This window comes from Fusarium odoratissimum (genome assembly GCF_000260195.1).
Source record: "Fusarium odoratissimum NRRL 54006 unplaced genomic scaffold supercont1.23, whole genome shotgun sequence".
Taxonomy (NCBI): domain Eukaryota; kingdom Fungi; phylum Ascomycota; class Sordariomycetes; order Hypocreales; family Nectriaceae; genus Fusarium; species Fusarium odoratissimum.
This window is the reverse complement of record NW_022158708.1, coordinates 75605-100719: the sequence shown is the minus strand read 5'-3', so window position 1 is coordinate 100719 and position 25115 is coordinate 75605. Positions and strand designations below refer to the sequence as shown.

The following is a 25115-nucleotide window of genomic DNA, read 5'->3' as shown; positions in this document are numbered from 1 at the left end:
CACACCTCAAAAAATCGATCTTGGAGATTATCGATCTGACGGCCAGGTACCCCAACCACGCTTTACCTGATCAGTATGCTAAGCAACATTTCAAACTTGGCATCCTCCACGGCACATGGCAATATGGGGTTCCAGTGGTGCAAGACACTGTCCCTGCAGATTATCCAATGTGGTCTGGATGAAGAGAATGTGATAGTACAGCACGCGAATCCCGAACAGGTATTTCCTGTACATCAGGAATCCTATAATCATACACATCAGCTCAACACTCGACGCATCCTCTGCGGAGAGCGGCGACCCTGCGCCGTGTTACCGTGTTTTAAGCCTCGTAATCAAACAGCGACATGGCCGGTTAACCGGTCCAGCCAGTTCGCGATATCATATCAGCAGCTTTCGTCTGGCAGTCCATAGGCCGATTGTAGATTCCAAATATGAAGTTGACTTGGCAAATAGTTATTCTGCTTCTTATTGAACATATGGAAGCAATTCGCCATCGTGCCCAATCAGCAATCAATCTTGAGTACAATGTTTCCTTCGGAGACTTCGTGGAGCCGGATCCGGCCAGCGCAGTTCCTTGAACTCCATCTTTTCGCCGTCAGACGGCCCCACAACCACCGTTGAACACCGAACAGTTATCAAACAGTCGCCGCGTCAACCAACGTTCTTTGCGCGGTTGCAGCGGCCAGAGCAAACAAAGAGATGGCACCGTCTTTGCATGTGTTGGTAGCACGATAAAGAATGAAGCAGGGACATCGCAGACAGCCCCCCTAGCGACTTGATTGCCCACATGTTTCTGCCCCCTAGAAATCGCGTCTTTTCACATGGCGAGCCTCCTGGTCTAACTCTCAGCTACTCTGCCTGTCACTTCCATTATCTACAAAGATATCAACCAACTGACTGATAACGAAATTGTCAACGTCATGCAAGTTCGGAACACTGGTTTAGGATATCCAAAACTTCGGTAACACCGAAAAAAAGATTCCCGGAGTCGGTGAAGAGCTTTTTGCCGTTCAAACCCCCGCCAATGCCCCGCTCCTGCTAGGTTCGTGGCTTGCTTGATGCTTCAGCCAGTTCTCTCCCTGGTTAGCTCTCGCCGCCGCCGCCGCCCGTCTTGGAGTTTTGATCCACCCACCAGCCTTGCTCGATGTTGGCAGCTCTGGCCAATCAGAACTCCTTACTGACCACTAAAGGGTACTTGGAACAGTCAGAACACTACATCGAGTCAAGGCTGGACGCCAGTAGCGAGAATTCATCCGCACTGTACGATGCTTCCAAGGACCCCTTCCATGATCCAGGACCCCACTTTGAGCTGATGTCCATCCATTTCAAAAAGATCTTGATTGTCTCGATGCTCGAGTACAAGAGCTCTCAATCTCCTGGACTTCAAGTCGCTTCATTCTTCCTCACTTCTCCCTCACCACCATTCATTGATACCCCTGGAGCCAAAACGACTGAGACATCGTGCAAGATCTTTACCCATCCCTCCATTGAATCTCTTGTTCAACTTTCCTCTCGCTCAACTCCTCCAACATGACTACTGAGTATCTTCCCGCTTCTGCCAGCTCCGCCTACGACTATATCATCGTAGGTGGTGGCACGGCTGGATGTGTTCTGGCTTCCCGCCTATCCTCCTACCTTCCTGAGCGCAAGGTTCTTATGATTGAGGCTGGCCCTTCAGACTTCGGTCTCAACAATGTCCTGAACCTTCGCGAGTGGCTATCTCTCCTTGGTGGTGATCTCGACTACGATTATCCCACAACTGAGCAGCCCAATGGCAACAGTCACATCCGACACTCACGTGCAAAGGTTCTCGGTGGATGCTCCTCTCACAACACTCTCATCTCCTTCCGCCCCTTCCGCCACGACATGGATCGTTGGGTCGCCAAGGGCTGCAAGGGCTGGGACTTCGAAACCGTTATGCGTAACGTTGACAACTTGCGCAACCAGCTGAACCCCGTTCACCCCCGTCACCGTAACCAGCTCACCAAGGACTGGGTCAAGGCCTGCTCCGAGGCCATGGGCATTCCCATCATCCACGACTTCAATCACGAGATCTCCGAGAAGGGACAGTTGACCCAGGGCGCTGGTTTCTTCTCTGTCTCCTACAACCCTGACACCGGCCACCGCAGCAGTGCTTCCGTCGCCTACATTCACCCTATCCTTCGTGGCGATGAGCGACGACCCAACTTGACCGTCCTCACTGAGGCCCATGTCTCAAAGGTCATTGTCGAAAACGACGTTGCCACTGGCATCAATGTCACTCTCAAGTCCGGCGAGAAGCATACTCTTAACGCCCGCAAGGAGATCATCTTGTCTGCTGGTGCTGTCGATACCCCCAGGCTTCTCCTTCACTCTGGTATTGGACCCAAGGGCCAGCTTGAGGACCTCAAGATTCCTGTTGTCAAGGACATTCCAGGTGTCGGCGAGAACCTCCTAGACCACCCGGAGACCATTATTATGTGGGAGCTCAACAAGCCCGTTCCTGCTAATCAGACCACCATGGATTCCGATGCTGGTATTTTCCTGCGACGAGAGCCTAAGAACGCTGCTGGTAACGACGGCGATGCCGCTGATGTCATGATGCACTGCTACCAGATTCCCTTCCACCTCAACACAGAGCGTCTAGGGTATCCTATTATCAAGGACGGTTACGCCTTCTGCATGACACCCAATATTCCCCGTCCTCGCTCCCGTGGCCGCATCTACTTGACTTCAGCCGACCCTACTGTCAAGCCTGCTCTCGATTTCCGTTACTTCACCGACCCCGAGGGTTACGACGCCGCCACCCTGGTCCACGGCATCAAGGCTGCCCGAAAGATTGCGCAGCAGAGCCCCTTCAAGGACTGGCTCAAGGGAGAAGTCGCCCCTGGTCCCAAGATCCAAACGGATGAGGAGATTAGTGAATATGCTCGCCGAGTTGCCCACACAGTCTACCACCCTGCCGGTACCACTAAGATGGGTGACGTTGAGCGTGATGAGATGGCTGTTGTCGACCCCGAGCTCAAGGTTCGTGGAATCAGCAAGCTCCGCATTGTTGATGCTGGTATCTTCCCCGAGATGCCAACAATCAACCCCATGGTGACTGTGCTCGCTGTTGGTGAGCGAGCTGCCGAGCTCATTGCTCAAGAGGAGGGCTGGAAGCCCAAGCACTCCCGACTGTAAGCATCATTCGGGCAATTTTTTAAATTTCTGCTCGTGGGGGTAAACGGGGGAAAACCACTGTTTTTGGACATCTGTATGATTAAATGATTAGCGTATGATTGCATTATCGCAGCGAGTATACCTTGGATAGTTAGGAAAATTTGAAGTTCGTTTACCAAATAAGACCCTCGGGGGCTTGTGGCCCGATTTGCCGTTGTTCTTCCGATCGCTTGGGCCGGTGTCGGATCGTATTTCCCCGATGAGGCCCTTGACCCAGCTTCTTGACCAATTCATATTTTGCCGCGACGGCTCAGTAAAACAGGCACAGCGGGCCGGCGACTTTCCACCACTAAACCACCCGGATCGTTCAGTTTAATGTGTCTCGTAAGGCCCGGAATACTAGATCATATTTCCATGATGAAACGAAAGTTCGATATGCGCCGATGGTCCAGCACCAATCGGGGGTTCCGAGGCGCGATGCAGGACATTCAATCTTGGACGCGTTCTCGGCGGCTGAGATAAGGTGATAATAAGCAGTGGCAAGATGCCACAAGATCGATATAGCATTGCGCGTTATTATTATGCATATTGTATCTTGTTGGGTCTCAGGTGGCCAGCTGATGACCATTCCCGCGACTCACTTTGTTACCTGACTTTTCTCGGCGGGTGCACTGGTATCCATTTAGACGGGTTATGGCCCGTGGAGCCGTGCATCCATCAGCTACCCCAAAAGGAAAAGTGTGGGGTATGTCCGGGGTTTCGGGACGGAGCGTTGAGCGTGGAGTGGGTGGTTCGACGGATGACAGGGCCGAAACGTGTCTGTGAGATCCATCCACGTCGGCCGTTGCGCCGTTGTGCAGGGTCCCTCTGTCGAGGACCCTCTACTCCTCCATGGGGATATCACAGAGTATCTTCCGGAATGACAGGTGAGATGGTCTTAGCAGAGCCCCGGTCCGGCCAGCCGCCTGCTAAAGAGGTCTCGATCGGTAGGGGCCATACCTTCGTTTTAAGTGAGGTTTATAGAAGAAGCAGTGCAAGCTGAATAGCAACATATGCATTTGTTGATTTCGCTCTGTTCTCGAATCTTTGCAATTTGATGCATAAAACCATCTGACGGATTGCTGTGTCCCTATGGCTGAGATATTCAGGTTGCAGAAGGTTTTTATTGTGTTTTTAAAGCATTAACAAGCAGACGCGATAGATAACCGATCCAAGAGCCTTCAATCGGCTGTCAGCGGCTGCATCCCCAGAAATCCCCAACTTCAAAACGCGATTCGAGGTTAGAAAAATGGCTACACCAACAATCGACTTACCACCGACAACGTGTGAAGAAGAGGTCACCGCGCCAATATTGGACAACGCTCAAGGACTAGCCTCTGCAATAGGAGCAGCAGCAGTGGCGGCTGTAGCTGTCGGGGACGGTCTTACACATGGACTTGGAAGAGTCGCATATGGAAAACCATACGATGGTCACATCTCAGAAGAAGATGGTCAGTTCCACGATGTAGATCACAAAGGCGCACGTGAGGCGAAACAACAGAAAAGCCTTAGGGAGGCCCAAGAGAAGTGGGATGCTGCAACCATGGGACCGGTAACAAGGGTCGAAACAGTTATAGCGGCGGAAGGTGGAGGAGGAGATGGAAGAGGAGAGCGGGAGGTATGGGAGGGAGGAGGAGGAGGAGGAGGAGGAGGAGGAGGGCCAGAAGGGGTGCACTTGCCGCCTAGAAAAGGCGCTGATGTGGCAGGTCAACAGGTCAGAGCTGCTCTTTCCCGCTCCCGCCTTGGTCGGTCAAACCCCTCCAGCTCCAGCTCAGGCTCACTATCAGGCGCATCCCCTTACAACGCTACCAATACTGCTGCTGCTTCTAACAACAGTCCCAATAACCTCAACCTCACACAAACCGGTCGCGTCACCAAGTCTCGCCATCGCTCTTCTCTTTCAGCACCAATCGCAGCGTCGCTTGTGAATGCTGCTGCTACGGAGAGTGCAAGATTATCCTACGAGGCAAAGCTTACCGCGGCACTAGCTGCTAACGTCGCCGGCACAATGGCGGGTAGCCAGTCAAGCACAACGACGACAGCTCTCCCCTCGCTAAAATCGAACGGCCTCTCCTCGGTGTCGCAAAAGCCCAAAACAAATGGAACAACACCGATCCTCAGCACCGCCTCTTCTATGGACAAAGATGCTCCCGTGATTTCCTTTTGGGGCCCAGAGCCAATTGCTCTGCCCTCCCGCTTCGCCCGCATCAAGCGCAACCTAATCAGTGGTCACGAAGCTGAGCTCGAAGCTAGTTGGGCCCGCCTCATTACTGCACTTCGCAAAGAGGTCAGCCACATAGAGGACCTTGGGGCTCACCTCATTCCTTCGATTGAGTTTGGCGACCTAGATGACTCTGTTCAGACTGCGCGCTTTGGACATGATCTCAGGCGCTACGGTGTCGGCGTCGTCCGCAAGGTCGTACCAAGAGCAGACACGGATACTGCAGTCCGCGAAACGGTCGACTATCTCGATAGCAAACGCCATATCAAGGCACTCCAGCAGCATGATCCAGCTTGTTTCGACTTCTTTTGGACACCAGCTCAAGTCCGCTCGAGGGCGCACCCCAACGTTCTCAGCGCCCAACGATTTATGATGAGCCTATGGGAGACCAATCCAGACGATCAGCTTGTCACAAGACTCCCTATCACCTATGTCGATCGCATACGCGTACACGGAAATGGAGAGAACCAGTCTAACAGTCTAAATGTGCCGCCGCTCGAGCCGCCACAATCCGCCGACGATTGGATTCAGGCATTACAATCATCTGCGGGTATCACAGCACAAGTTGACAACGGGTCTTTGGAGCGCTGGGAGCCCGACGGTTATCAACGTGCCGGCACCTATAACCATATCTTTCATGGTCAATGGGAAGAGTACGATCCTTGGAAATGTACCAGTCGCACTTCTGTGACAACTGATCTTTACAATGGCTACGGTGCCTGCACTATCTTCCGCATGTTTCAGGGCATCTTGGCACTCTCCACTGTCGAACCTGGCATGGTTCGCCTCTTGCCTTCCCCCAAGCTTGCAACAGCTTACTACCTCCTCCGACCCTTTTTCACAACCAAGAATCCTCCACCAGAGAATCGCACTGGGCCTGAATGGGAGGCATATCTTGCTCCCGAGAATTGGAAGCTGCAAACTGAGCCTGATTCCATCATTCACGGAGCTGTCCCGGGACACGCACAAAGAATTACTGAAACATGGCACCCCCATCTGCATCTACGAAATAGCATGATTACTTTGCCAACGCTACAGCCTGGAGACTACATATTCTGGCACCCCGACCTTCCATACTACCTCTCCAGTAACAACTATGGTCTCAAAACACCCAGTGGAAGCAAGAGTGAAGTCAGCATGCTCGTGTACATTCCGGCAGCTCCGCTCACGCAAACAAATGCACTTTATCTTGCGCGTCAAAGGAAGGCATTCCAGAGGGGCCATCCCGGCCCAGACTTCGATTCCACGGGAAGAGGGATTGTTGAAGAGGACGCTGAAACACGGCCTGGTGAAAAGGAAATTGCCGAAGTCGGGGGTCCCTCTTCACTACAGGCTATGGGTCTTGCGCCATGGGAAGTTGCAGGCACTCGCTCTGGATCACCACCCTCGGAAAAGTCCAAGTCTAAGGCCGATGAGGATGTTGAGATGGAGGGAGACGGAGACGCCAAGAGCCTTACAAGCACATCATCGATTTCCCGCGCTGAGGCTGAGGTTGTGCGCCTAGCCAATATTATCCTCTTTCCAGATCGCTCAATGCTGGGATACTCGGTTTGAAAGAAGCATAAACTTGCTGGTCGGGGTTCTGTCTTTCATCTCCTGCTTAGTTGGACATCACACTTCTCTTATCCCTTTTGGACTCTTTGTGGCATTTCATATCGGTATGTGGTCCAACTGTATACAGGAGATCGATTAGATGCATCATGAAGGAGTCAGGCGTTTACCCAAGGATTGAAACTAGACAGAAACTTTTGTTATTTATTTGCATAAACGAAGAAATACATTTCTTGTGCTCAAAACATAATGTCTAGCTCTAGATCCCGAAACGTCAGTCTAAACAGGATGGATTTCCATTATTTCCGCCGCCATGATCATTCGGTGGCATGTCTCAAAGTGTCCGCGATACTGGAAGCCACAAGCACAGCCTCTTCTCGAGAGATCTGCTGCTGCGAGCCAAAAATACCGATGGCAAGACGTCCCTTATCGACGGAAGCCTCAACATCAACAGCCAGCTGTGACAGTAGGGTTAGTAGCCATTTCTAGCTTGAAGACTAGTAACTTACCGGAATGCCGTGCACCGAAAAGCTTCCCTGACGAGCCGCCTCAAATTGAGCTGGTACGTGATGGTGGTACGAGTGGTCAGTTATCTCTTGTGACAAAACTGTGACCGAGTTTTCTACTGAACCTGTATCGTTGGAGAGGCTCAGGAAGTTGACAAACGATTTCACTTGTACGCCAGTCCATTGATCAATCTCCCAGAGACCGACGTCTGATCGTCCATCAGATGTAATCTGGTGAATGTCTCTCTGGATATTCCTTGCAACAGAAGACAAAGGGAGTTCTATGGGCGAGTCAACCCTCAAAGGAACAAGGTTCAGAGTCGGGTAGACCTGAGGGAGACTATCGCGGGCAGCGGCTCGGTTGGCAAGATACATGCCAAACACCACTGACCCATTGTCTGGTGTGTTGTTTTGCGTGGCGAGGACTCTGGCATAAGCTGCAAGGAACCAAGACTGGAGTGAAATGCCAGACTGGGTAGAAATAGCCTGTATCTGACTGACATCTGGTATCGCTGATTCGTTTAAGTAAGAGATTCGGTTCTTTACGTCTGCTTGCGATTTAGCAGCAATTGAACTGGAAGAAGTGCCGTGTAAGTAGGCTGCCCAGAAAGCTCGTCTATCTTTCTGGGCTGCATCACTAGCCTGACGAACTACAAAGTTCTTCCACTGAGCAAACCCATTGTTCTCGGCGACGACAGAGCCATGCAGTAGTTGAGAGAATCGTCGTAACAGGGCTGGAAGGCTGACTCCATCGTACAGAGCGTGGTGGATCTGAAGTTTGAATGACCAGATGCAGTCTTCCTGGAGCGTGATGTGCGCTCTAACGAGTGGTTGGGCAGCCTGATTTGACTTCTCCATGGGGGGATGCTGAGTTAGGGAAAGCTTGTAGGATTTGAGCACCACCTGCAAGACCGGGATAGTTGGGGATTGGGTTGGAATGAAACATGTGCGTAAGAGAGGCAACTCAGACACAAGTTTATCCCAGGCGGTCTGAATGCCATTTAGATCAACTGAAGTCTTAATCTGACATGGAAACTCGGGGAAGAATACAGAGCCCTCTGCCTTTTGCCATGCGCCGAGCATGTAGACTTGCATTGGCAGTGCAGGAAGTACTTCAGCATCTTCTTTTGCTATTCCACGAGCCCGTAGCAGAACTTCAAGATTGATGTCTTCAGGTGGGACCCATTCTTCGGTCGTTTCCAGAGTCTCTGATGGTATAGCCTGGGCTTGCGTGGCGAGTCGAGCCATTTCTGCGATGCTTGAGGATTTAACAATATCTTGAGGGCGGAGGTTTATCTCATTCTTTCGCAGGAGGGACGACACTTTGATGGCACTAATTGAATCGAGACCAAGGTGGTAGAGGTTGTCGGAGATCCTGATTGAGGTAACGGGAACACACGAGACCTGATGAAGAATGTTTCGAATTTCGGCTTCCACGTGGGACCACTCCCGATCCTCCTCTGGCGATAGATCTGTAGAATTTATTGACCCAGATTTGCTTCCATCGTCCAGCATGACAGGAGCCATGCCGCAGATGGACACGCCATGCTCCTCGAAGGATAGAATCTCTGAGGAGCCTGGCTGTATCAGGAAACCCATGACAGTATCTAAAGTCTCCAAAATGCTTTCAGGTCCTCCATCCCAGACACACTGGGGCTGAAGAGCGAGTCGCCATAGGAGAGTATCAGACATGGCTTCAGCTTCCACGCAAAGAGGATACTCGGTGGCCGAAGACGCTTCAATGGATGTCAGTAGAGGGCGATCTGATGATTCAGCTACCGGAGACTTTTGAAGGATGAACAAGGTGTTGAACAAATCTTGTCCATTGAGCTTCGTTGCTGCTTGGACTTTTCGCAGTGGATATTGCTGAGAGTCTCTGATATCGATCATGTTCTCCTCAAGATATCGTAGAAACTCGAACACTGAGCCATGCAAAATACATCGCAAGGCAATTGTATTCATTGTTGGGAACACAAGATTGTCTGCCCCATCAAAATCCCGACCCGATAAGACTGTGCCAAAGAGGACATCGAGCTTTTTGGTTTGACGTGCCAGTGTGATGGCCCAACAAGCTTGGCAGAGTACCTGCAAGCTTACAGAAAGCCTTTTGCAGGCTGTTTCGATTTCGGAGAGGCCAATCTTCGAAGCGGACTCCAACCTTCGCAAGGTGTTCTCAGTTGGGCGGGACGACGTTTCACTTGTAGGAATGATCGATGGTGAAGCATCTTCGACATACTGCGTCCAAAAGTCCTTTGCCTTCTGGTTCGTGGACCCCAGTACTTTTATAAGGAATGGTTCTACTGGAGAACGGGTAACCAGCCTTCCTTCTAATAGTGCCTGGAGATCCTGGAAGAGCAAACTCAGGGACCATCCATCGTAAAGAGCGTGTGCCATGGAAAGGACCATGTATCGATGAGAGCCCATATTCGCCAATCTCAACTGAGCCAGCTGCCTTAATCCTGCTCCTTCTCTGGCTTTTGCAGTTGCTGTTGCGGTTAGTTGATGCAGCTCATCCAAGTTCTGAACTGTCGTAATTTCAATATCAGCGTCAAAGGATTCTGCAATAACCTGACAATATGTCATATCCAGGTCCTGATGAGCGACTTGTACAAATCCTGTCCGCAGGATAGGTGTACGCTGAATCAATTCCTTCCAAGCGTTGATCAGTCTCGTAGTGTCAACATGATCGGACACTTGGAGTATGTCGTGATTGAAGTAAGATTCAAAATCAGATTGGATCATCCCGGCCACCATTGACTCTTGAAGATGGGTGGGTGGAAGAACAGATTCGACGCGGCCTAGGTCCGCGCCGACACTCTCAAGATATTCGCGCAACCTAGTCTTGACCTGCCGCAGCGAAGCATCATCTGCAGAAGTTGACGGTTTGAGAGAAAGATCACTCGACTCAGCCAGTATATTGGCAATCGTCTTGTGGCGCATGATATGTGAAGGGGACAGATGGATTCCCTTCCTCCTCAGCGTGGCAGACAGCTTGATTACATCAATGCTGTCGAGACCGAGTTCCAAGACCGACACATTTTCATTAAGATCAGATGGGGCAGCATCGGCCAAGAAAGCAACTTCGTTCCGAACCATTTGAGCTTCTTGACTCCATTCAAAATTGGCTGATTTGTGCGTTTGGATGCGTTCATTATTGACGTCAGGGTCGCATTTTTGCTCGATTTCTGGAACGGGCACCTCGCTCTCTGGTGAGCTTGCAGCCAGGTTTGCAAAGCGCTCAATGTCATCAAGTATGCTATTCAGCACTTGTGAAGACGCAATATGTCCTTGTGCGACAAGAGTGAGTCGGAGATAACCCGAATGAGTGTAGACGGCTTCAAGCGCAAGAGGGTAGTCAGGCGTTGCTGGGCTATCCATGATATCAAAAAGGAGGCTGCTCTCATTGGCAGGCGTGGTTTCCTCGATCTGGAAGGTGAAGAGGTTGTCAAACAAGGCCTTGCCCTTAGAGCACCACTTCTGGATGTCCTTCAAAGGAACATGTTGGAAATCGAGAACTGATGCATTGAAGTCATGGCAGCGCCGAAGAAGTGACTGCCAACTTTCGTGACGGATTGCTCGACAATAGAAAGGTACGGTGTTGAAAAGAGGGCCGATGGTGTTCTCGATCCCAGGGAGGTCGATGGCTCGCCCAGATACAACGATACCAACGGTGAGCTGCTGCTGGGTGAAGTTTTGCAAAACAGAGGTCCATAACGCCATGACAACAGCTTGAAGCGTAACATTCTGAGAAGAACGAATCGCCTCAAGACTTGCAGTCGGCATTTCCCGCTCAGCGACGGCCACAGCATCCGGTTCGCCATTCCCATGTGCCTGAATCGAAACAGGAGCCCAGCCTTCTAGTTGTTTCTCCCAGAAACCTCTGCAGTTATCATATTTTGCCAGAGGACCATAACTAAGAGTTTCAAGAAATGAAGGAGCATCAGGTGCGTGAATACCAGAATAATTCGCCGCGACCCGCTTCATCATGAGATCAAAACTGTTACCATCATAAAGTGCATGGAAAATATGAACCGTAAGCAGTCTAGATGTCGGTGTCTCCATATAGATGAATAGCAAAGGCTGTGTGATAGAAGACTCGTTCCGCTGGATCCAATACTTCTTCTGCTCTGCAAGATATGCAGGAATCGATTCATCCGATTGTACAGTGTAGGTTTCCCATGCCAAGGTAGATTTTCGCACGGCAGCTTGTAAGAAGCCATGCGGGGTGGGTACAAAGACAGTTCTCAGAATACTCTCTGTTAGTACCAAATCTTCCCATGCCACTTGCAACTTGCTTATGGAGGTAGACTCATGGAGCTTCAACTCAAAAGTATTGAAGTAAGCTCCGGGCTCGCTGCTGGTCAATGACCGTGATATGATACCCTCTTGTAAAGGTGAGCATGGGGCAACATATTCGACATCAGCTGGCTCAATATTAAGAAGGCGGCAGACCGTGCCACGGTGCCGATGGCCATATGCCTGGATAGACTGCTTAACCTCTCGCACAAGTTTCTCTTGTCGATTTGAGGTGTTCTTGGCCAAAGAGTTGGCAAGATCGCCAATGACGGGGTTTTTAAGCAACAAAGCAGGGGATGTTGCTTTGAGGCCGCGGGATTTGAGGAGGGAGGAGAGTCTGAGGGCCGTGACTGAGTCCACGCCAACATCAAAGATGCTTGTCGATGACGACAGATCATTTTTGCTCATGTTGCTGAACTGCGCAATACTTTCAAGTAATTGACCAACTATCTTCCGGGCCCCCTGTGAAACAGGTGCTGTTGTGGCATGAGAAAGCTCCAAGAGCTTCTCTGGTGCAAGTTCGCTGAAAAGTCTTTTCAGATCCTTAATTTCTGCCTTGTTGTTTGAGGAAAGGGGGATGTATGGAAGTGACAGGATATATGTTGGTACCATGTAGCCTGGAAGTTTGGCACGGCAGGCTTCTTTTGCTTGCGCAGCCAGACCCTCCTGATCCATCAGAATTTCAAGGGGACCTTTTTTAGACTTCTGGTCAACGACGAATGTTACCAGAACGTCCTTGCCACTACTTCCATGGCGAGCCACAATAGTTGCGGCGTCGTGAATATCGACAACATCGGTACGGATGATATGATTGATCTCGGCAATTTCAAGTCGCTGGCCGCGAAGCTTGACTTGGTCGTCAGCCCGACCGAGAAAGTCAAAGCACCCATCATGGAGCACGCGGACAAGATCACCTGTCCTGTATACTCTTTCGTTGAATTGTTCAAGTGTAGGGAACCGCTCTGCTGTAAGTTCGGGTCTGTTGAGATAACCCTTGCCCACTAATTTCCCTGACACGCAAAGCTCTCCAACACCACCGCGGAAGACTGGCGTATTAGTGTTTTGTTTGAACACAAATGAACCAACATTGGGGAACTGCTTTCCGATGTTGCTAGGGCGGCCATTTCTGGGCACACGCTGAAACATAGTGACACCGATAGTGGCCTCGGTAGGGCCGTATGCGTTGTAAATGACAGCTTGCGGTCCCCAAACGTCAAGAATCTCCTGTTTAAGCTGTTCGCCGCCTGTAATGAACACACCACGACAGAGACTGGGGACTTCAGCAGGATGTGTGAGCCGCGCAAGACTTGGAGTTAGATCAATGTGTGTAATTCCGAGCCTATTGATGGCTGCTGTCAAGTCATCCAGAATGAGGTCTTTGGGTGCAGCAACGACAGCCATTCCGACGGACCAGCTCCAATACTGTTCGAGGACAGAAACATCAAAGTGGAGAGCAGCGAACTGAAGCCAGCGTGAGTCCTCATCCCAGTGGCCCTTGAAAAGTTCCTGGAATGCCATCATTGCCTGAACAGCATTATCGTGAGTGATCTCACAGCCCTTTGGCGTTCCTGTTGTCCCAGATGTATAGAGGCAATAACAAGTATCTGATGGAGAGGTATTGGGGTGGAAAACGACATGCTCCTCGCTCACGTCATTCAAAACCTGAGTCTCTATTTCCATTACCGTGGTTTTCGTTTCGAAATCAAGATCCTTCGAGCACCTTGTTAGCAGGCAAGGTGCTTTAGAATCTTCGATGATAAACTCCTTTCTCGCCCTCGGTGCAGACGGATCCAGTGCGACAAACGAGCACCCAGCTTTTAGAATGCCCAGGATTGAGAAATATGCCTCGGGGCATTTGTCGAAGTGTACGGCAACAATGCCACCCAGAGTGACCTTATTTCGGAGCATGTTGGCAACTTTGTTACCCATGCAGTCAAGCTGACGATAGTTCCATTGTTGCTTGACACATGCATCTCCCTCGAACTCTGATACAAACTCGAGAGCAATTTTTTCCGGATGAGAAACTGCTCCCTTCTCGACAAATTGGTGTAACAGCTGAACGGAGGTGTCCAGTACTGGGGCTGATGCAGGAAGTATCGAATACAGGGATAAAGAGTTTTTCATCACTTCATCCTCGAAACCAGCAGCATTGCAGGCGATGTGGGTTAGTGAAGCGTCGAACTGCTTCATCAAAAGCTGTGCTTGTTCACGGGGAAGGATGTCGCTGTAGTATGTTATGCATAAGCGAATCTGGTCATTGTCCGTGGGTTCAATCTCCAATGAGACTGGATATTCGACTTTGGCTTCTTCGTTGACCAGCTTCCACGGTACAAACGAAGTGTTATGACCTGGCATTTTCTGGTACGCAATGAGAGTGTCGAATATGGGGCCTGCGGGGTGACCTAGCCATTTCTGTACTTGATTGAGCGGCGAGAATTGGTACTTGTGAAGGTGCTGGTTGTAGCTCATCATGTAGCTGACCAGGTCAGCATTAGACGGAACGTTGCTTGCCACAACAGGCACTGTGTTGAGGCATGGGAACGCGACATCCTTTGTCTCATCAATGGTTCTTCCAGACAGCGCAACACCAAAGACAACCGAGTCCTCTCCCAAATAAGATGCCAGTACTCGTGTCCAAGCGGCTTGGATGGTCGCTTGTATTGTGACATTTGAGGCTTGAGTCGCTGTCCTGAGTTTTGTGGATGATAGTGATCCAACCATTGAGTCAACCAGCACATGTCGTTCTTCAACTCGTAAAGGTGTCATTATTGGGAACTTGTTAACAACAATCTTGCTGGCTTTAGCCTCCCAAAATTCCTTCTCTGTAGATTTGTCATTCAGTGCCATGCCCAGAATGGCTGATACTGCAGGCTCGATGGTCGTAGGCCGGGGTAGCTGATTGCCCTTGACTAGTTGTGAAAGTTCATCAAGCATCAGGTGAAGTGCGGGAGCGTCGTAGAGAGCATGGTGAATGACGAGGCTCATGGTATTGGTTTGGGATGTTTGAGCCAGAATTACACTCCAAGGGGGGTGGTGCAGCGAAGAAAGCATCGATTTGCTGGCATCAGCCTTCATCTGGATGAGGTCGGCCTGTTCGTCTCCAACCAAGTGCAGACGGTTCAGAGTCGTCTCTATTGATCCTACTTCATACCTTACCATAGCAAAAGAGGATTCTGCATGTTGCACGGGGACAAAGCCAGTTCTCAGCATAGGATGTCGTTGTTGGAGCAGCTGCCAAGCCCTTTCGAGGTTCGCTACTTGGATATCTTCCGTCACAACATACCTCACTGCGTTGAGGTAGTTGTCACCTCCAGACTGAACGAAAGATGCCAGCATGGCAGACTGGACAGGTGTGCATGGTAGGACTGCCTCGATTTTGACTGGTTTGGGTAGTTGATCAACAACCTCCGTGAGGACTTGTCGTGAAAATCTGTCAAGATCGTACTTCAATACATACCCAGCATCTGCTCTCGATGAATTTTCCAGTAGCTTTGCGGCTATCTTAGAGCAGCTTGGGCATTCAATCACATCAGAGGCCGATACGACGAAACCGCGCTGGCGGAGAACCGAAGCCACCTGCACAGCGTTGATGCTGTCGAGGCCCAACTGGAAAATGGTTGTGCGGCGTTGTATATGCTGATCGCTTACCCCTGAAAGGGTGGCCAGGACATGTCGAACTTGTAACTCAAGCTCGCTCCATTCTTCTTTTTTGTTGGAAGGTGTCACTGTTGTGTTGTCTTTTTCGGTTCGAGGTACGAGCTGGTCTATTATTGACCTGAGGGTATCGGGAAGATCCTTCTTGTTCAATGAACTTGCATGGGGAGTTGTCAGAATGGCTCGCAATGTAAGTTTGAAAACATCAGCCATAGCCGTGGCAACTTCCTCAGTGACAATACTCATGTCCCTATGAAGATTGACAACTAGTGAGTTCAATCCAGGGCAAGGGACGATTTCGCACACCAGGGGGATATCCATGTCTCCAGAATCTCCTTCAAGAGTCCAGACGTTCTTGTCGATGTCCTGTAATGGCTTTTGCAGCAGTAGGAGCGTATCAAATATATGCTTCCCAGTGCGATTGATGCTACGCTGGATAAGCCTCAGCGGAGTAAATTGGTACGCAATAAGCTCTGTGTTCATCTTCTGAAGGTGCTTGACCAGATCAATATTACTGGATGCTTCTGGGAATTTGACGCGCACAGGGATCGTATTGAAACAGGGTGCAACGAGTCTTTCAAGACCTTCGATGTCAAGAGTACGGCCGCTGACAACATTTCCAAAACACACGTCTGTACGTCTATATGCGGCTGCAAGAACAGTGGCCCAGCTTGCTTGGCAAACCGAAAGGAGGGTTGACCCGAGATCTCGAATACGCAACTGCAAATCGCTGAGAGGGATATCCATAGATGTGGTGCAGGTGCTCTGATCAACTTCACTCGTGGTTGTCTGGGGGAAGATTGCAGATGGTTTGTAGTTCTCAAAGTGCCGTTGCCAAAATTGTTCTGCATCGTCGGGCAAGCGAGTGGATAGTCTCAGAAACTGACTATAGGGGACCGGCGGCGGTAGTTCCTCGCCAACAGCCAATGCTTCCACCTCCTTGAGAAGTCGTTCCATTGCCACACCATCGTAAAGTGCGTGATGGCAGATGAATGACAGAAACTCAGATCCACGGTATCTAAGTAGCGCTAGAGATATCGGCGGTGTCCTTGAATCGACTGGATCAGGGAGAGACTTGAGATGTTGTTCAATCGCCCCATCGAAAGACAATTCACTAACATCGAATGTCTTCCACGGTATTTCCCAGCTCTCAAGGACGATCTGAGCAATGGCACGTCGGGAATCTGTCGTTGCCGCAAAACAGGTCCGAAGAATATCATGCCTATACGACATGGTTTTCCAGTACGATCTCATGGCTCCAGAGCTAGTTGTCAGGCGTAGGAGCACCTTGTTATAGTAACCCCTTTGGCCACGAGAAAGCATCGCCTCCTGTAAGGGAGTGCATGGCAAGATCTCCCTAATAGTCTTTGCCTCTTTGGTAAACTCTTTTTCCATCGAGTCAACGAAGGTGACGGGAAAAAAGCCTTCAAGACTATCGACTGGGGTTTCCTCTTGTTGTGATGTCTTTCCATCCAAATATCTCGCCAATTGCGCAACAGTTGGGTTGCGAAGAATCTCAGACACAGCAACTCGAGAACCAAGTTTTGAGCTGAGATTGCGTGCTAGATCGATGGCAGATATAGAGTCTATTCCGAGAAGAGCAAAGGGTGTCCATCTACCGAAGTCATTCCTGGATACATTCGCAGACTCCACAAGGGTATCTGCGATTTTCAAATCTGACTGGCTCCAATCACCCTCGTCTTGAGTGTCCAGGGACATTCTAGAGGCTTCTTCGAGATAGTCCATACTCAACCTGTGAAAGCAGTCACGAAGCCGGCGCTTATCTATCTTTCCACTCGAAGTCATGGGTGTTGATGAGATCGGGATAAGGTAAGTGGGCACCATGTAGCTTGGCAATCGCGATTTCAGGTGTGCGACGAGGGACTGGTGGGTTTCGTTGTTGATTTTCAACGCATGAAAGCTAGAAGGGCCATGATTCGGAACGAAGAAGAGAGATAGTTGCTGGGGGGAAGTCTCTCCGCGTTGTACCAATACTGTAGCAGCTGAGGATGCCAGACCGCTCGAGGTCACCATGCTACTGATCTCACCAACTTCGATTCGCTGGCCTCTTAGTTTTACTTGATCATCGATGCGGCCAAGTATCAGCAGGGAACCGTCGGGAAGCATACGGCCCATGTCTCCAGATCTATAAAGTCTTCCGTACTGGAGATGTTGAATGAATTTTTGGGATGTGAGCTCTGGCATGTTGAGGTAACCTTGAGCGACCTGGGCACCTCCAAAACAGAACTCGCCGACCCAATTAAGGGGCACTACGTCAGGACTTTCTGGGGAGAGTACCACAACAGAGGTATTAGGAAACACGTGCCCTAAGTGCTCAATATGGTCATCTGCTGTCATTTTCTTCACTGTGCAGATATTTGTGGTTTCCGATGGTCCATATCCCTGCCACAACTGGCGTTGCCATTTCTCATGGACGGACTGTGTCATGGGTTCTCCGGCAGTCACGAGAAACTCCACGCCGGGGACATTAGTAGGGTTAACGATGTTGGCAACCGTTGGTGTCATGCTGAGGTGGGTGATACCAAGGTCGCGTATCGAGCGCTCGATATCCTCCAAGATTGTGTCATTTGTCCCTGAACATAAACACATCCCTGCGCACCATGTATAAAATATCTCGAATACTGACACATCGAATGCTTGAGAACATGCTTGCAGGAGGCGACCCTGTGAGTTGAGACATTTGGGATACAGTGCCTCAAGATGCTCAATGTTTGCAGCAATACTATGTTGCTGAATTGCAACACCCTTTGGAGTTCCTGTCGTGCCCGACGTGTAAATCACGTACGCGAGTCGAGTCCCATCAACTCCAACGTCCAAATTGTCCGTGGATATGTCATGGAGCGAGTTGGTATCGACAGTTATCGTAGAAAGCCCGGACAGAGATGGGCATTGGTCACGAGACACGTTATCGACCACGCAATGCTCAGTATGGGCCTGTTGTAGGATCTCACGGATGCGAGCAGGAGGGGTTGAAGGAAGAATTGGGAGATATCCACAACCACACTTGATGATGCCCAGGATTGATGCGTACAACGTTGGTGACTTTTCCATCACAATAGCCACTACTTCGCCAACTCCGACACCGCTGCAATGTAGATATCTCGCGATGCGATTTGCCACTGCGTTGAGCTCTTGAAATGTCCATTTCGTTTGGAGGCCGCCGTCTAAAGAGTGAGCAAAGAATAGAGCATCCGAGTTCGGAGTTTGAAGCACAACTTCTTCAAAAAGTCGCGCCAAATCAGGGGTTTTCTGCGGCATGGTAGGCCAGATGTTGTGAATGGACGGGCTGCAGCTGACCTCCTTCAGTGTCGTTTTGACCTTGGTGGTAGGATTCTCCAGCATGGAGATAATCAATGACTCAAGCTGATTCACCATGTGTTCTGCCGTCTTTGGTGGCACGAGGTCCTCTTGATATGTAACTTGAAGCTCAAACCCATCTTCTCTTGGCTCAACTTCAAACACAAGCGGTGTCTCCAGTCGATCCAGATGACTGGTCTCTCTCACAACGTTCTGCGTTCGCTCCGAGCTGGTGAGAGATTCCTGGTATACAAAAAGCACATCGTAGAGGCTTTCGCCGGGCTGTAATGCGACCAGCTTTTTGAGCTCTGATAATGAAATTGTACAATGTTTCATAATCGCTCTGTTACTTGAGTGGATGCTATTGAGCAGGTCGAGACATACGGATACGTTGTCTAAATCGACTCGAACAGGGAGGGAGGCAATGCATGGTCCAATTACTTGCTCAATGCCTGCTAAAGGAATCGTCCTTCCAGAAGTTACTGAGCCAATCGTGATATCACGCATTCCTGTGATCCCTGACCACAGCAGAGCTAGTGAGGCCTGGAATATCACTTGAGGACTGCAGCCAAGCTTCTGCATTCCTGTATCAACCCTACTTCGAGAGAGGGACAATCGCCTCCTGATTGATAGGGTTTGGTTTGAGTACATCAACTTATCGCGTAGTTTGGGCAATGGCGATCGTTTCCATCCTGCGAGATGTTCCGTCCAGAATACTCGGGTGGCATCGCCTGTTTGCATGTCATGATGAAATCTGACAACTTCCCGGAATGAAGGATGCTGAGATACTTGTTGTCGCAGGAGCAGTTTGGACCAATCAGAAAGAAGAATATCCATAGACCATCCATCATATAGTGAATGATGCAGTTGCAAGAGAACGCGGACCCTATCCTCTACTGGACTTTGCTGGATCTGGAGTATCAAGGGAGATATGAAGTCCTGGGGTGAGGAGAGGGACAGTCGTTTTTGAAACTGGTCAACAACGCAGATCTGTTCGGGTCGGAGTTCTCGCTGGAAAATCATAACGAAGTTGCCCTTTGCAGCTGCGAACCCCGCACGCAGAATTGCATTCAGCTGTGAAAGTTCTCTGAAAGTCTCTGATATATAATCGATGCCATAACCTAGCGGAATACTAAGCTCAAGCTCGTTGCAATAAGTGGTTGGGTTCCGTGCAGTCTCGGCTAGCATAGCTGCTTGAAGAGGCGTGCATGGTATCACGTCCTCGACTGAGCCACGAATTCGAGCTAGGGTGGCGTCTTGTCGTACAACATCCTCAAAGTCTAACGAAAGATCTGTTGACGGTTGTTGAGGGTTGGCTATATCGCGTTGCAGCTGCCTTCGGATGGCAGAAAGAATTTCAGACGCGGTTTTCATTGTGAGAAGAGCAGTTGAGTCTATCCCAAACCCAGAAGTCCGAAGGGCAGAGGCTAACTTGATTGCTTTGAGGGAATCCATTCCAATCAAGGCGAGAGACGTCGACTTATCGACTTTGAAATTCAAACTCTGAGACACAACTGCCAGAAGCTCTGATTCCATTGTGTCAACTGGCGCGGAGTCCAAGATGCTCTCTGACATGTCTGCTTTGCGTTGTTCGTACTCTGCTTTAAGCCTCTTCCGGTCAACTTTGCCACTGGGTAGTCTTGGAAATTCTGACATCAAGACAACTTCTCCAGGAACCATGTACTGCGGTAGCCAATCTTTGCAATGCTTCAAAATAGCAAATTCAGTCACTCCTTCGTCGACGGCACAGAACACTATCAGGATAGATTGCACTATCGCTGCCACGGTGCTGTGACATCCTGAGGTTCGAAGGACGGCCTGCTCTACTTCTCCCAACTCCAAACGTTGTCCCCTCAGCTTCACTTGGCCATCTGATAATCGACCGAAGCATTCAAGTTTTCCATTTGGAAGTAAACGAGCTTTGTCCCCCGTACGATAGATGCGCCCAAATGGTGAATCAACGAAGACTGAATTTGTTTGCTCCGGTCTGTTGATGTAGCCAGCAGCTAACTGGTAGCCACCCACAGCCAACTCTCCAACCTCTCCTTGGGGAAGAATTTTAATTTCAAACTCGTGGCTATCTGACTCTGGAATCTCGATAATGAAGCACGAGACTGTATCGAGGGGTACACCAATATTGCCCGTCGAAGAATCAGACGAGAATGCAGTTTGAAGAGTACTAGCATTTTGTTAGTCAGATGTTTGCTAAGAAATAGTTGAGAATCTTACCAGTGAATTGTGGCTTCAGTTGGACCATACATTGCCCAGAGCATGCTCGGCCTTTCATCGTCCCCTCCAAATTCGTCAACTACTGGGGCGTTGAGCATTTCTCCAATTGTCAAAAGCAACTTGAGGTCTGGCGCATTTTCTCTTCGGCGCAACAGGCTTCCAGCGACTGTTGGTGTGAGTTCGCAGGCATCCACTCTCATAGCGCGTAGCACGCCAGGAAGGTCGTCTAACATCTCAACCCGCCGAATACTCACGAGAGTAGCACCTCGAAAGAATGGGAAGAATATTTCAAAGACTGAGACATCAAATGTCGGTGCTGCAAACTGCAGAAAGCGGGAGAATGGTGGGATATGTCTATCATGGGCAATAAGAGCTTGCGATGCAGCCTCGTGCGAAATTCCCACGCCTTTGGGAGTTCCTGTTGATCCTGATGTATACATGACATAGGCTAGATCTTCTGGCTGAGGGACTCTATGTTTGAGCTCGACTCCTGGAGATCGAGAAGAGCCTTGATATTCTTCATTCTCATCAACGATGATTATAGTTGCACCGGTATTGTTGGGTATTTCAGATGCCAGTTCCTTCGTGGTCAACACCACTGTTGCTGCGACATCATCAAGAATGAATTTTACGCGTTCCGGCGGCGCATCAATATTGAGAGGACAGAAAGCCCCTCCGGACTTTAAAATGGCCAAGAGTGAGATGTATAGTAGAGGGGATTGGTGAATGAGCACAGGAACAACAAACTGTCCTGTGACATTGCCTGATGCTGTTGTTATACGAGTCGCAATGGACGCTGCAGCTTCATGAAGTTCGCTGTAAGTCAATGTAGATTGCCGACCGTTACTCATATAATCCAGGGCTACGTGTTGGCCCGGCTTCTTCACCAGTTGGTGTAGGAGGTTTGGTCCAGGCAGCCTGGAAGGCCGGGCATTAAGGATAGAGAGTCCTGTCAAGTCCATAGTGCTCAAGTTACACCTCTGGTGGTTGGTGGTCTGAGAGTGTGTTAGTCAGAACAATGGTGTTACCGAGCAATAAGGGTAATGGATAATGATAATGAGATGGGTGGTCTCGATGGGCAAACGGCACCGGTAACAATCAGGGCCGGCGACAATACCGGCGATGTTAAAGGTGTGCACTCGGAGTTGAAGATATGGCCCTTTTAGGGAACGCACTGGTCCGCCAAAAGCCTCATCCTGGGGCATTAATTACAGGCCAACATGCTATTAGCTAAAACTGTGTGGACTAACATCAGGCTGCTTTGGTCGCTTCACGACCATGCGGAACCAAGTCTCGGAGGATGTACACGCCAGCCGGGGTCCAAAACACGGGAGCTGCGAATTGGAATGACGGCAAAGCAAACGGACGCATGTCGTATTAGAATCGGCGTCGCAATGATTCGTCAAAGGCAAGTTCGAGGCGTGGACGGTTGTACAAAGTGGTTCACCTGGTCCAAGGGGGGCGTGCGGAAGCAGCTGTATTTCAGCCTGTCAGCGTCGAGTAATTACTCATCGGCTCATGAAGATGACAGGGACAAGTAAGATCCGGCTGTGAGTGCTCTCGGTGGGTGGGTAGTAGACAGCTATTATTTGAAAGGGTGGGCTGGCAAGACAAGCCCCAAGGCAGATTAAAACCACGACCCATGATGATTTGGTGCAGTGAGGGTTGAAGTGCAATGGTGTGAGCCGAGATACCTAGATTGCCGTTTTGGGCACCTCTATGGTGGACCTCTGGCCGTGGCTGGCGTGGGGAGCAACACAACCTCGTTGGTCCTATGCCAAAACCGCACCAGGATATGGCGCAGGTGCGTGGGATAGTGGTGCTTTTATTGAAACGGCGTGATGTCTCACAGGATGCCTGAGTTTTGACGTCAAATGAGCAGTGGAGCGAGCAGCCGCTCAGAATAGATTGCGTCACGACTCGGTTTATCTGAGCTTGGTCTTGTTGCTGTGATGACAAAGTTCACTTGAATACCAACAATAGACCTGTTCAACCTCCTGGTTCAAAAAGAGCACAGTCTTATATATATAACCTCAAGCGAGGAGGAATTTCCTGCCAAGGGACAATTCTCATGGGCACTATGGATTACAAAATCCATTGATCCGTATTGGGTAACTCGATTGATCATAACTGCGAATCAGATCGGCAAGCCAGCCCCCATAAGGGAAAGGCTAGTTCCTCTTGGCACCTGAGGAGGCTCGACGTAAGGTTCAACGGCCCCGGGGTGCCTGGCAAATGATTACGTGAAGGCTTATGGCGGTTATAAGGTAAAATAAATTGCTGCATGTGAGACGCTGCACTAGAGGAATTCTCGAAGCTAGGCATACGTAGAGATTGGGGCTGACAAGAGCAACCCGAAGGACGGCATGCGGGTTGAGGGTTGAGGGTCAATATCGAGGTTGCTTTTGGTTATGCAGACAAGGGATCCTCGACGGGTCGACCCGCGATAAAAGGGGAGCCCCAACTTGACAAGTGACTTTCGGCCCTACTACCCAGTGTCTAGACGCGTTGTCTAAGTCATAGAATAGACTCGTCTGGCTGAATGGCATGGGAGCTTGAACGCTTGCTGGTCCAGGAATCCGTCTTCCCGCAAGCTATCACCCACAAAGAATCTTGTAAACCCCATGGTTACTAAGTAGACTCATGCAGGTTGAGTCACAGGGTGATGAGATCAGGCAGGATCGAATCCAGGATGTGGGAGGGCATTTCCAATACCCAAGGACAATGGCGGGGAAGGGTTATACACGTGGGATGACATTGATCAAGACACCATGATAGTGAAACGATATTAGTCAACGTGGGAGGTTTCCGGTGATATGGATGTCTCCCAGTGTAAGAGGGGAGTAGAACAAGCAAGAGGGGTTGTGAAGGGCATGGCATGTGCCTTGATCGGGGTTAAGAGAACGCTGTATGTCATTTTACCTTGTCTACGAGATGGAGGTTGGGTTGGTGAGGATGAGGGAACCATCAACGCAGCGTGAGTGTGCCACGCAGGGCATTAGATGAGAGAAAGGCTGTGACGACTGGTCAGATGAAACGATAGATTAAGATCAGGACAACTAGGTGGAAACAGCTGTGCCTCTGGTTCAGATGAAGCAGAGGTGAGCGAAGTTGGAATCGGAAACAGGAAAAGAGGCACTCCATGAGGGCAAACACCAAACCGACTGGATGGGAAAACGCATATTCGGTCGGCGCAGGCTCGGATTCCCGAAGGGATAGTGGGTTGTGAGAAGAGCGAAGCTAATGACGGCAGCAGCACGACGCTGAAACGAATAAAGCGGAAAAGAGCAGTGCGGACACCGAGCCGAGATTATGGAGAAATGCCAGACGCGTCAGGTTAATATCACCTTCCAGATTGTTGCCTTTGATTGTGACAGGCAGGTTGACGGCTACCTCCGAGAGCACAGCACAAACGACAGGCTTGCTGCCGAGTCAGAATCGTCACAGGCGGAATGATTGATCCAGTTGCGGCTTTAACGAAGCAGACGGGCAATGTTGAGGGTGATGATGCGATGCCCGATGAAGCGGACAGCGGTGATGATGGTGGATTTTCTGACCCTGGTGTTTGATGATGCAAGGTGCAGGTGGAGAAATGGAAGGGAGGGTGTGGGCTATGACCAACCACTACTGCTAGTCGGAATTGGTCAATGCACTCATCATTCATCGAAACCGAGAGCTTGCTACCCTGAAATAATAATTCTCAAAGATCAGATCTCAACATCAATTCTGTTGTGGTATTCAAATATTCCTATTTTGAGTGAGACGAAATAAGTTGCTATCTTTTCTTCTGTTGTGACTGCATATTGATCATTTCCCCGTGCATGCTCGTCGAAAATTTCCAAGTGCCTTGACACATGCGGCTTGCTTTCGTTTATTAATTATTAAGTGCTAGAGGCTCGCCGATCCTTTGATTCCGGATCTAATCAGATAAGCTAATGTACACGCAAATGAAAATGATGTACTCTCCCCTGGCCTCTAATGTACCTGTTCAACGTCGCTCGCTTCGAAAACTTCCGGTCTATTCCAGGATTTACCTAGCAAGAAAACTGAACTCATACCCACTCAATTGATATGTGCTTTTAAATTGTAATTCAGGAAGCCGAGAAAGTTCAATTTGGATATTTCGTCCATTGGAAGATCTTTTAAAGTACTAGACCTCC

At 49.9% G+C, this 25115-nt stretch overlaps 4 protein-coding genes across 8 annotated transcripts; 3 read left to right on the top strand and 1 right to left on the bottom strand.

Annotated features, from left to right (window-relative positions):
* Positions 1–407: 407 nt before the first annotated feature.
* Positions 408–3759, top strand: FOIG_11776 (choline dehydrogenase). Its single transcript, XM_031212362.1, has one exon. The coding sequence runs from the start codon at positions 1531–1533 to the stop codon at positions 3160–3162; it is 1632 nt and encodes a 543-aa protein (XP_031057756.1). The 5' UTR covers positions 408–1530; the 3' UTR covers positions 3163–3759.
* A 108-nt stretch (positions 3760–3867) lies between these two features.
* On the top strand, positions 3868–7576 carry FOIG_11775 (uncharacterized protein). The gene has a single exon (XM_031212361.1). The coding sequence runs from the start codon at positions 4430–4432 to the stop codon at positions 6953–6955; it is 2526 nt and encodes an 841-aa protein (XP_031057755.1). The 5' UTR covers positions 3868–4429; the 3' UTR covers positions 6956–7576.
* On the bottom strand, positions 3978–22972 carry FOIG_11774 (uncharacterized protein). Of its 5 annotated transcripts, none has more exons than XM_031212356.1 (4): positions 22206–22972; positions 20956–21950; positions 7462–20905; positions 3978–7410 (listed from the first exon to the last, which is right to left on the bottom strand). In XM_031212356.1, exons 1-4 carry the CDS (start codon positions 22233–22235, stop codon positions 7270–7272), a joined length of 14610 nt encoding a protein of 4869 aa, XP_031057750.1. In that variant the 5' UTR covers positions 22236–22972; the 3' UTR covers positions 3978–7269. The 5 variants fall into 5 exon arrangements, with proteins under 5 accessions (XP_031057750.1, XP_031057752.1, XP_031057754.1 ...); XM_031212357.1 differs by having other exon boundaries at positions 7074–7410; positions 22131–22688; XM_031212359.1 differs by having other exon boundaries at positions 7074–7410; positions 20956–22145; positions 22206–22688.
* FOIG_11773 (uncharacterized protein) lies at positions 22751–24411 on the top strand (the record flags this gene model as incomplete). Its single annotated transcript, XM_031212355.1, has 3 exons — positions 22751–22759; positions 23748–23932; positions 24234–24411. 3 exons carry the CDS (start codon positions 22751–22753, stop codon positions 24409–24411), a joined length of 372 nt encoding a protein of 123 aa, XP_031057749.1.
* Positions 24412–25115: the final 704 nt, after the last annotated feature.